We start from the raw sequence: 12,383 nt of genomic DNA, 5'->3' as shown, positions 1-12,383 counted from the left end.
AAAGCAAGTTATGCTCGTAGTTGCAACCATTATTCTTAATTACATTTGAGGCTGTCCAAGTGATTAAATTGTCACGCTGAACATTTATGTTCCTACACACAGCGAACACACTGACCACCATACCGCCAACTGCTCTGCTGTGGCCACACACCAGAGCCAACAAATCCAAGAGACAGACATACACGCACACACCCAAACACACACCCACACACACGCGCACGCACACAAGTACATACAGTATTCCCTTCCGTGCATAGTGTGAGTGTGTGTCTGGACAATTTTGGAAATTCCTGAGGCAGTGACAACTCTGTGTGTCCTGCAGTTTTGAGCTCCCATCTGCATTACAGGAAGCCAACAGCAAAACACACAGCCGCCATCTCCTGCGCCTGCTGTCACTCAGATCCTCTGGGGAGACCACAGCTTGTGCTTTACATTTTGACCACACGCATGCACTCACGCACCCAAATAGACCAGAGACCTCCAGCCACATGGTTCACAATGAGGAAGACAAGGCTATGGCCTTTTGACTAGACTTGGACCTGAATGAAGGTACACAGGGATGATTTCCAAAAAAAAAAAAAAAAAAAATGTGTGTGGAACGAAGAGGACCTTGCGGAGCTCTCCAATCACCGTGACGTAAAACGTGGGGAAACCACCATAACAACATCTACACTTCCTGTGGTTCTAAACCAGGAGGGGCAACCGGGAGTATTCATGTCAGACACAACACTTTAGCATCTTTCATCACCTCGACTGATAAGGACGGAAATGTTGTCCGGAGCTTCAGCACCTGCACAGACCACTCCATTGTACTGGAGGGGAACCTATTGCGTTTGTCCATTGTCGGAATTTAACCCGCTGCTAGTGATGAAAAATAAGGATTTCAGGCAGGGCTGTCAAACTCATTTTTGTCGCGGGCCACTTTGGAGTTAGGTCTTCCCTCGCAGGGCTGTTATGACACCGAAAACAATTGTTTCATAGTCTCATCGATTTATTACTTGTATACAAAAAACTATAGCATAGTTTTGAAATAAGTCAACTTTAATAGTTTGTTCAATTATTGTTCAAGTGAGTGTAAACAGGGTAACAAAATAATTGCAAAATCTCAACATTATTTATTACACATGACAATTTGACATTTTGATAGATTTTAGCAAGACCATGCTTGACACAGATGATTTGCTTTCGCGTGCCACATAAAATTAGGTGGCGGGCCGGATCTGGCCCCCGGGCCTTTAGATTGACACCTGTGATTTAATGCACCACCTAAAAAGGGGCTTATGATGATAAATAAAATCTAGTTTTTAAAAAAAATTCAGCGCCATCTGATGCAAGATAGGTGGGCCAGACAACCTAAGATCTGCAATGTGCACCTGCTAAACATACTGTAACAATTTTTTTCTTTGGGAAAACGTTGCAATTAATTGACCACGAAGAATTAGGTCATGATAATGTTCATCACAAATTGCAAAAATTAGCAAGCAGTTGATCCAGCCTAAAAAGGTTAATATGTGGAATACACTTGGCAAGGTAGAACAGTCATTCATTTATTCATTTTCCAAACCGCTCATTCCTCACTCGGGTCGCGGGGGGTGCTTGGAGCCTATCCCAGCTGTCTTCGGGCAGTAGGTGGGGGACACCCTGAACGGGTTGCCAGCCAATCGCAACGCACACAGAAACAAACAAACATTCGCGCCCACACTCACACCACCTACAGACAATTTTGAGTGTTCAATCAGCCTGCCATGCATGTTTTTGGAATGTGGGAGGAAACCCACGCAAGCATGGGGAGAACATGCAAACTCCACACAGGGAAGCTGGAGTTGTACCTCTGCACTGTGAGGTCAACCATGGAAGTACTATTTTTTATGCAAAAGCAGATGTATTGCTTAAGTCGTCAGTAACACAAAAAACAAAACACAGCCATTCGGAATATCCATGATAAACAACAAACGGACAGGATAACACTTTTACGAAAACAATATCCATAATACATACATGTACCGGTATATACATATATGCATTTCCATCATTTTTGGCTACAGTGGTGAGGATGGAGAGAAGAATGCAAGACAAACAGGAAGCACCTTTGTGGGTAAGATGGGGGAATCATCGCGGACTTTTTGTGTGAGCGTGTGAGTGTGTGCGCGTGAAACATCCCCAAATAAAGCAACATGAATTTATTTTCCTGGTTCTGAGGTATTCACTTGGAAGCATATACATCGAGCACTCATTTGGAAACTTCACCCATCTACTTTTGATGTGCCAGAACTTGACACATACTTCGAGGGAGGCGTAAATTCAGAATAGCTGAAAGCAGGCCAGCGTTTAAAGGGATCTACTCGATGGCATGGTTTGTGAAGCTACAGCGAACAAATTGAATGGAAGCTGCGGAAGGTGAAACAGAGTGCAAGTCGCTCCATAGTGAGAGCATAGGATCAAGCCAGGGAGCTTGTTTCACATAATTAAAACCACAGAAAAAGAAATAACGGGATGGATAATGAGCTTCATTCACCGCTGTCGTAATTGCTTTCGACAAATAGAGAACAATGCCAGACATAATGCGCAAATGCTACACATATGGATAATTGCCAGAATCACAACGCAAACTTAAGGTCATTTTACAAGATAAGACATTCAATAGATCTTCTTTTGACCACGCCCACTATTAAACCGGATGTCACAGCTATACCAGTTACACTAATGAGTATAATATAGTAAACAAAATAAAACCACAATCATGTACAGTATTAACTTCATATTCATTTAAGAGTCTGATAAGTGCTCGGAAAATAAAAAGGTACAACCACCGTTAAGATAAAGGTATTTTGTGCTGAGGAAAGGGGGTGGATGGATAAATCAAACTATAAGAATTAAGCGGTTTATCAGAATGTTGCAAGCTGTAAATAGTAAAAGCGAGAAAGTTTCCCACAAGGCCCCCCACGCAAACAATAATTCAGACCAACTGCAGCGTTTTGTTCAAAGACTTAAACCGTCCAGCCAGCAAAGGCTGAAGTTCAAAACCAAAGCAGACCTTTGTTTTTCTCTCCCCAACAGCTTTCCAGTCATTTGAGAGGAGGCATGCAACATAAAATCACAACAAGGCACAGAAGAAATGTGAGCGAGTTGAGTTTCGCAATAAAAGAAAAACAAAAAACAAACCAAAAAAAACTGTTCCCTGCCTTACGCTCGCAGGGCAACGGACTGAGACAGCCGTCGCTTTTCAGCGAGAATCGAACAAAGACGTGACCTAAAAAGATATAAAAGCACTGTGAAACTTGGTTGACATTCAAAATGAGTGAGCATGAAATCATTTATTCACATGCTGACTAAAACCAAGAGCCACACATACTGCTGGCGCCCAAACCAAGGTGTACAGGCACCTCATGACATTTTCATGTCATTACTCAGGTTTCTTTCTGGTCATTGTCTTTTCGAAGGGCACCAAAATAAATGATCTGTATCATATTAGGACTAGAAGTGACGATCAACAGAAAAAACTGAGCTGATTTGGCGACATACAAGGAACCTTTTTAAAACGATTTTATACCAAAATGAAATGATTTTGTTTGTCTCTTTGTCAGCTAAGCACACAGTATGACGTCAAACTATAAACAGAGCAGATGCAGTTATTGCCACAAAGGGCACACACACACCTGAACTTAACCTTGAGATCACCATCTTGTTCAAGTGGTGAGCCGAATTGAACTACACCAATTTGGGCAAACACACAGCTTCATGTCATGAGAAGCATGTGTTCAAACAAGACCATATCTAACTTAAAAACAAAATAATAATTTAAAAAAAAATACTCGCTTTGCAATTGCACAAGGCAAGCCAGCTTTATTTATACAGCACATTTCAAAAACAAGATAAATCAAAGTGCTTCCCATAATTAAAAGTACAACATTTAAAATCACTTACAAAGGAGTTAAAGAAATTTAAATAGCCAAGCCAAGAAATAAAAAGTTTAAATAATAATAATAATACCAAAGGACACATGCGAGAACAAGAATTTGGAAGAAAATATTTTAATGCTTTCAAAGACCTCAATCATAGGTAAGAAAAGCATAAAAGCAATGCTGGATTTAACAGCATTTACACTTGGGGCTGACTTCACTTCTGTTGGCAGCTTATTTCGTTGGCTTGCAGCATAACAGCTAAATGTTACTTCATAAAGTTTGCTTGGAAATCTGGGCTTCACTAATTGACCCCAACCTGCAGACCTAAGAGCCCTACTGGGTTTATATTCAATTAGCATTTCTTGAATGTATGAGGCTGTGTTCACCCCACCCAGCACAACCCACTGTGTCCTACGCCAAGACTAGTACATCTTTGTGTCCCATGCTGACCAGAGACGGAGCTAGGTATGAACACTGGTTCTTGAGCATCAGCAACTTCGGGGGGGGGGGGGGGGGGGGGGGGGGATAAAAGTGTGAAGCACAACTTTCTTATATTTCCACTTGAAGAAGCTGCCCTCAGTTTATCTGTGCATGTGGCGCATGCAGCAATTACATTGCCGAACACAAATACCTCCGGGTCAGTGGTTAGCTGGTTGACCCTGCGCACTTTGGTATCAAACGGAGTTAAAGGTCCTTCCAATTAAACACCAGTGATCTTTTCACTCGGTTTCAATCGGCTGCTGTGTCGGGCCGATTGAGAGGTGCTCTGGTGTCACTCTGCTTGTGGCCCGTTGGTGTGATGAGTTCATTCAGCCTCGGCGCACAAAGAGTTAATAGCTGCCGGGATTATGCAATGACAAGCCAGACGTCTTTCTCCTCTCTTGCCGACCCTTTATTCTTGCCCCCGCGTTCTAATAGTAGGGTGCCAAATTCAGCATTCCTGCACGTTTCGATCTGGAGCATTTGAATGCCGCGGCATGCTTGGCATCGGTCTGGGGACAAAACAGCAATTGTGTTGCACTGTGAGGAGACTCACACCTGCCCTGCAGGGAGGTGTTGTCGTAAAGATTTACAGCACTACGTGATATCCACATGGGGTCAAACTAGTAAAAACTTCAGGACTAATGGTGTCTAAAAGGAACCTGATTTGATGTTATCTAAAATAGCTGAGAAATTGTCCAGAAACAACAGATTAAGCGTTTCTATGGTCAGAGACCCTTTGACAACATTAGGAGAGAAAATACAGAGCTTACAGTAGTTTTGCCTCTTTGTCTGAGGTCTCGGGTCACCATCCTACTGTATGCGCATCTGTACGATAATGTTAAATGATTACAAAGTATTGTACTGTATATGAAAACAAGCACTCATTTTATAACCTTATTTTATGCCTTCCAAGTATGACTATACTCGGAACCACAGAATCCATAAAGAACTTTAGAAAAACCCACATAACCACATAGAAGTAGTGTGTGTGTGGAGCGTCGGGACAAAAGCTTTCGATGGCATGCCAAGCGTAGCTCCAGTTCCCTCTGTGAAGAGGTTATCTCCTTGGCTGGAGTTTGGATGACGACTCACAGCCCAGGAGGCCAATGATGGGGGAAAAGTGTGTGACGATGATGAGTCTGCATGTAAGCGTGTCTGCGTGTGAGTTGTGGCCAATAGCAACTCCTGGATGTGTGTGTGTTCATTTTGTTTTTGTTTTCTATTCTACCGGCATTCATGAATATCTGGAACTTAAACTCATTCACTCCCAAAGACGTATTTAGATGTCTTTTCAGACGCCCCACATTTAATCCCAGCTCCTCATTTTATATTGACTGTACTTGAAAAGCGTCTGAAAGGGAAAAGGGTCTATTACTCCATAATGAAATATATGATTACAATTTGAGCTGCAAAAGAGTACTGGTCTACCACTGCCAACAACAATCAGCAATCAGAATGAAAAAAGTTGTTATATGGCGATTTGCGCAATATATGTCACCCTGGAATATGTCGTATTGTAGACACTCCTTAACACAGACGCCGTTTTTTGACAACTAGTTTCTGAAATGTCCCCACACATGATATATTCGCAAACGTAGCTATGATGCGGATGATTGCTCTTCACAGCGAACGTTCTTTGGCACATCTTACAATGTTATTTGGACCGACGTCAGTCATGTCGAACCCAAAGTCAATTCCTGGCCTCCTCCATATTTGGAAAAAAAAAAAGTTGTGTTCCTTCGGCTGCTTGCACGGTCACGTGACTGAATCCTGCTTGATGATTCGCAGAATACAGACTTATCACTTCTTCTTCCTTTGCCGTCTATGTACACTGATTACAGCCAATCAATGAATGAGTGGACTCATCCCGAAGTGAGAGCATTACACACATTCAAGAATTCATTACCAGGGATGTATGTTTGTGTCTTTTACACAATTCACACATTCAATCCCAGGTACGTTTTTTTTGTTGTTGTTTTTTAAATGTGGAGTGCAAAAGAGTGCCTGAAAATGACTGGAATTGAATGGGTTGGGCATACTGTAAAAATCCATTTTTAAAAATGTTCTAATTCAGAAATTCTGATCTGACAGGGACACAAATGATGATGTAGTGGGTGAGCGACTTAAAACGAAAATAAAAATCCATTCTCAGCTTGTAAGGACTTTTGTGCCATTATTTAGTTTAAAAACAAATCTGTTCAGAATGAGACCGTTTGTTGGCAGTGAGAGGAACAATGTTTTAGGACTTTGCTTCATTATGAACTTCATCTGGTGTGCAATTCAGATGAATCGTGGCTGCAAAGAATTGAAAATGGTGTAAGAACAGCTAGAACAAAAGAAATGCCAAAAGTGGAGAACATTAAACAACTACAAAGACGTCTGAGGTGCAGGGTGCAAGTCAGACAGGAGACAGGACTGCAAGAAGGCACCGAGTCAATAAACAACAGAGATCCTTCCAGACAAGAGAGACAACAACAGAGCCAAAGAGACCCGCAACCGCATAGGAAGGAGATCTCTGCAAGACCCGACTCAAATCACAACCACAGAATCCAGAGCCAGCACAAAAATCCAGAGCCAGCGCACACACTTTGTCACAAACCCGCACGGGTCATTAGGTGCAGTAATCATCATTTAAAGCGAGCCGCATGGCCGTTGCAGTCATTTTGTTGGCTTTTGTTGCCCACGGAGAGCAAATGCCATCATGAACTGAGGCTTTTTTTCGCTACTGAGATTTGAGCTCACTCATAAAATGTGCCAGAAATTGTACAGCTTTGCATAGTTTCACCACCGCACCTACACAAATCCATTCTCAATAGTCCGTCAACTTTGAAAAAGGAAGGAATTGCTAGAATTTATTTTAGGCTTATAGGAAAAAAAAAAAAACATTATCAGGCCAGAAAGAAGCAAAGTCGACTCTTTGAAGCCAAAGTTTGCCTTGCTGTGAGGGGGTCTTGTGTGGTCCTGAACTACCTTTTTGGGCATCAAATTAAGGCAAGATGCGAGCATGAGCGTAACATTGCCGCCGTTTCAAACTCGGACCCAAATGGAGGCATGTTTTATTAAAGGTTGAGGACACACACTGTGCCTTTCAGGCTTCATTACTCCTTTGAAAGAAACTCACTTAACCAAGCTCAACATCCTTCAAGACGGAAGAACCTGGATTGATTTCAAGGTCACGGAGGACGGCGAACAAGAGAAGACAGGCACGCATCTGTTTCAAAATGACAAGAAAGCCAAAACTGAGAAAGCGGGCCATCATGATTGCCGTCGGTGCAAGAGGATCCTCGCCTCGGAGCGAATCCGTCATAATGGGTTGAGTGCACGCTGCACACATCTACCGTGTGAAAAGAAGTCGACTCTCCAGTTCAAAAGGGTTTCCTCTAAACCTGAATCAACACTTCTGGTAAATGACCAGAACCACAAGACGCCAGACACCTTTGGTATTCCTCCCCCAGAACTCAAATTCTGTGCAAACGGGAAAACATTGCGATAACCACAACCAGATCTTATGATTCACGCCTATTCAGCGGGTTCTTTGTTCCGCTCTTTGTTTTGTTGTCACGCTCAGGTCTTCAAGTGGAACTTGCCCGCCTCACTAGAACGCTGATCCCTGCCTCGGATAAAGCACAACTATTTACCGGTAAGTCAGTTTTGGAGTGCAGGGCGACCGCGAAACAAGCAGACCCAGGACATCTTTGTGTCGTGCAGCTTTTGCTTGAATTACACAACGGAATTATAATCACTGCAGTTATTTTTCAAACAACAGATCAATTTTCAATCTTCCACCAAGTACAATTCACTTCAACATAATAACCTATAATAAGATTTCACACGACATTAAAAAAAGTCTTCTCAAAAGTTAAAAAAAATTAGATTTGCAATCGTATTTTTCCTGACCAATATCCACGCCCTTAGAACATGAACTATGTCTTGTTTTATATTTTAAGAGACAGTAAGCCTTCTATCATTAATCTAGGTGTCAAAATTAATTGATCATCAAATTACCCAACTATTTTTATAATAGATAATGTTGAGTGTTTGATAAATAAATAAATTAATATATATATATATATATATATATTTGTAAACATCTGTTTATTTTGGAAAACAACAATTAACATTTTTCATGTTTTTTTTTTTGACATGGTGTGGACCAAATCAGTAATTGCATTCTAGTCAATTTGAAGGAAAATATTTTTAGTCTGTTTAATCTATGACAAAAATAACTGTTATTTGCAATCATGGTATGAATAACATTTATTTGGTAAACTTGAAGTAGGTTCAGAAGTGCGTATCTAATTAGTAGCCTTCTGCATTAATCACTACCCAAGAAGCATCTCTAAATTGCAAAAATATTGGTCAGTATATCTCTCCCTCTCATTTAATTGATGTTTATTTGATTTGTTTGATCATTAAACAATATCAAATATACAATAATTTTTTTAAATCAACAGTAACAGAGAAAAAATAATTTTGCAATATATTTTATCCATCCAGCCATTATCTGCTCCTCACTACGGTTGTGGGCGTGCTGGAGTCTATCCCCGAAACTGACACACATAAAACAAAAGCAAATTAAAAATAATATACTTAAACAGAAATATTCATCCAAACCGGGTACCAATTTATGCCCACCTGTGTGTCGACCACATGCCTGACTAGAAAGACTGTGTTCTATGGACAATGATGATGCCATTTCTGCTCCTACACATTAAAAATAAAATAAAATAAAATAAAATAAGGCATTCCTAAAATGGGCAAAAGCCCCCCTTGCTCTCACAACAGTACCTGGCTTGGCTCTATTCATGCATTTTGTAAACAGCCGCCGGCTCCCCTGTTGCCCCGCACACAGAGCTCACATTCATCCCAAAGTGGGCACCCTGAGGATGGCGGGGGGCGAGAGGCCTACTTTAACTTAAGAGGACACACAGCCATTTTGACGACGCCTAATGCAAATGCATTAGGTACATGTGGTACGACACGTTTGACGCTCATGCATGGTTCTGTTAAAAGGGACCATTTTGATACAACTGAGATTTTTAGCATTTCATGGACAAGACTATATACAGCAAGACTGCTTAGTCGCTTCTTTTATCACAAGCCAGAGAGCCGTGATCAAGGCCAGACCTGCATTATGAATGGCACCCACAAAGTCTGAGAGACACTTCCATTATGTCTAAAAGGAATACAGTATCATCATGAGAAATGGTGTCTCCAGCGTGTTGTGAGAACAGTGAAAGAAAAGCACCAGGAACACATTTCAGTAACTAAAAGGCTGCTCCAGTGGTGATGCATAGATGCCTGCGCTTATCCCGCATTAACATTTACGTACTTGCTTCCAATCGTAACCGGACAATGCCTGCGCTTATCCCGCATTAACATTTACGTACTTGCTTCCAATCGCAACAGGACAAACATTAAGTTTGACCGTGTGATGAGAGCCTTTTCCACTTTCTTCTACCTGAGATAGCGTGTTCGACTATGGACAAATACAAACAACATTAAGGCATCAGAGTGAAATCATTTCCCATTTTGAAGGCACAAGTTGGATTCGCTCCCAGAATGGGGGGAACAAACCTCATTCACCCACTAAATTATAGTAGAATTGACTTCACATCGGATTCCACGCATTGAAGAGGAAAGAAAAGCAGTGGAATAAGCAAGCCCCATTCTTTGATATATACTGTATATTTTTTTTACATTTGCTAAAACATGAAATGGTTAGAAATATGTATCATCAACTTCAGAGTACAGCGTTTCGACATAAATTGGTACAGAGGCCTGCTGCAAATAGCCAAAGCCTGTAAGTAATTGACACCCCTTTAGGGTTTTATAATCCTGTGGCATCTTTCGGCTATTTGTCCTTTGACAAAAAGCACTCCATGAAACGCTCCAACTCACTTCTACATAGTTCCTTGCATCAAGATGCCATTAAGTGGCACCACAGCAATAGTTATGAGAAAGGACAATTACCTTTGCCCCAAAAAAGATCAAGTAGGTGAGTGAATTTTTAAGGGAATAACAGAGAATAGGTTCCAAAAACAATGCATGAAATTTCAATCTGCAAGTAGCGAATCACGAGGATTGCCAACCAATTTTGCCGTAGCACATCAATTCAATTCAACTTCACACATCAGTTAATTTTCACGTAATTACTATGAATAATATATGCATATACATATGTATATTATATGTGCATATGCCCTGCGATTGGCTGGCAACCGGTTCAGGGTGTTCCCCGCCTACTGCCCGAAGACAGCTGGGATCGGCTCCAGCACCCCCCTTGACCTTAATGAGGATAAAGCGGTTCGGAAAATGAATGAATGAATGAATGAATATGCATATGCGGAGAGGCAGAATATGAAACACTCTTCCATTAAATAAAATAGATATCCACTTTTTGTAGAAAAAAAATATATTTTTAAAATTGTCACTGTAAAGATTGGGAAGGGATATTTGAACTTCTTTCTTTTTAAAAAAATGTTAGTGCATGCATGTTAGTTTAGTGTTCGAATCCTACAGTAGTATGAAGTACATGTACCAACCTTGGAAGCAGATGATAGCGACAACGTACAGGGGGTCGATTCGGAGTCTACCCCCACCCTCGCCGCGTCGATTTTCGGTCTCTGTTGTTAGATCCATATCCTGATTTTGGAGCTCGGCGGCTCCTCGGTGCTTCTCTCCAGAGTCGTGAAGCGTGACTGGGGGGCGTCAAAGGGACCGCCGTGGGTGAAATGACCACCGTTACCTGCTGAGGTCCGCGTGCGATCCGGACTTGAAGCTCACCTGGTCGCTGATTTTGACTAGCGGGAAGAAGGCATGTGGGGACGGGTCGCTCGCTTCCCAGGCCGGACAGACAGGGCACACTTGGAGCGCACTCGACAGAAGACGCGCCGAAAGTTTGTCAAGCAAAATCTAAAAACTTTAGATTTTTAGAGTTTAGAGCTGTAAACTCGGACAGCGGTGTTTCATCACAAGCCGCCGCGTGCAGCTCCCTCCTCGGCGGTCCACCAGTCCAGTGACGCCCAGCTCCGAGTAACTCAAGTCTTCACCGACTTTGTTTCGATCCCTCCGCTGTTTCCAAGTTGGCTTCCTCTCATTCGCCTTGTGAATGTGTTTGTACTCGTGAAAGCAGGACTAGTGATACACTCCATTTCCTGTTTGGATTTTCAAAACAAACTTTAGACTAAACTTATTTTGGACCAAATGAGTCTAAAATTACATTGACCAAAGTTAATCAATTAAATTGTACCCCAAATGTGATTTTTTTTCGACGACAAAATAAAACTTACACCATGTTGTAAAAATGCCGTACACTTTCATTTTACTATAATATGATGACATATTAAACGATATTAGTTCACTTCGGCTGATGACTTCCTAAGCACGTTACCAAAATATTAATTGTATTTTGAAATGAGCGCACCAATAATTTACGCGCTCATATATTTTTTTGTTTCTTGTTACATCTTCCGGTACCGGTGCTTAAAAAAACGAAACAACATTGCCACCTGCTGGTATGTCAACCTTGGATGCATGTTCTTTGGAAGATCACCATGTAGCCGGAGTACCTCAAATGTCCGACATTCAAACCCAGAATCTCTTGACTGTGGAGCAGTCTCTTACTGTACTGCCACGTCATTTTAGGATATCGATCCTGCGCCTGTGATGCACAGAGTATTGCAAATGCAATACATACTGGATATGAAAAGTTTACACACGCCTCAACAGATGTCACGTTTAAAAAAATATCTATTAAAAATAGATCAACCTAAATTATTTCACTACATTTCCTAACATTGTTACCAATACCCTGGACAAAGATCTAAAAATGAACAACTGAGCTGAAGTGGTTACACAAGTGTGAACAACCACTGTTAACGAGGATTGTGTATGTGTTCAGACTCAACCAACCATATTCAACCTCACGGAACGATTTCAAGTGCTTCTTGTTCGGCGCAAATTGTGTGCGTAATTGTGCGACCAGTCTCAACCAAC

General features: G+C 41.5%; 1 protein-coding gene across 1 annotated transcript in view; it reads right to left on the bottom strand.

The window, feature by feature from the left end:
• ptk7b (protein tyrosine kinase 7b) overlaps nucleotides 1–11,464 on the bottom strand; it is a 66,358-nt gene extending 54,894 nt beyond the window's left edge. The window contains exons 1-2 of the mRNA XM_086122601.1: nucleotides 11,172–11,464; nucleotides 10,931–11,086 (exon numbers count right to left, since the gene is read on the bottom strand). Coding sequence (XP_085978727.1) covers nucleotides 10,931–11,027 — 97 coding nt within the window. The 5' untranslated portion in view covers nucleotides 11,028–11,086; nucleotides 11,172–11,464. The remainder of the gene's footprint in view (nucleotides 1–10,930; nucleotides 11,087–11,171) is intronic.
• Nucleotides 11,465–12,383: the final 919 nt, after the last annotated feature.

This window comes from Hippocampus guttulatus, chromosome 10 (genome assembly GCF_054856545.1).
Source record: "Hippocampus guttulatus isolate MCC_2025c chromosome 10, RoL_Hgut_1.0, whole genome shotgun sequence".
Lineage (NCBI taxonomy): Eukaryota > Metazoa > Chordata > Actinopteri > Syngnathiformes > Syngnathidae > Hippocampus > Hippocampus guttulatus.
This window is presented reverse-complemented; position numbering and strand designations above follow the sequence as displayed.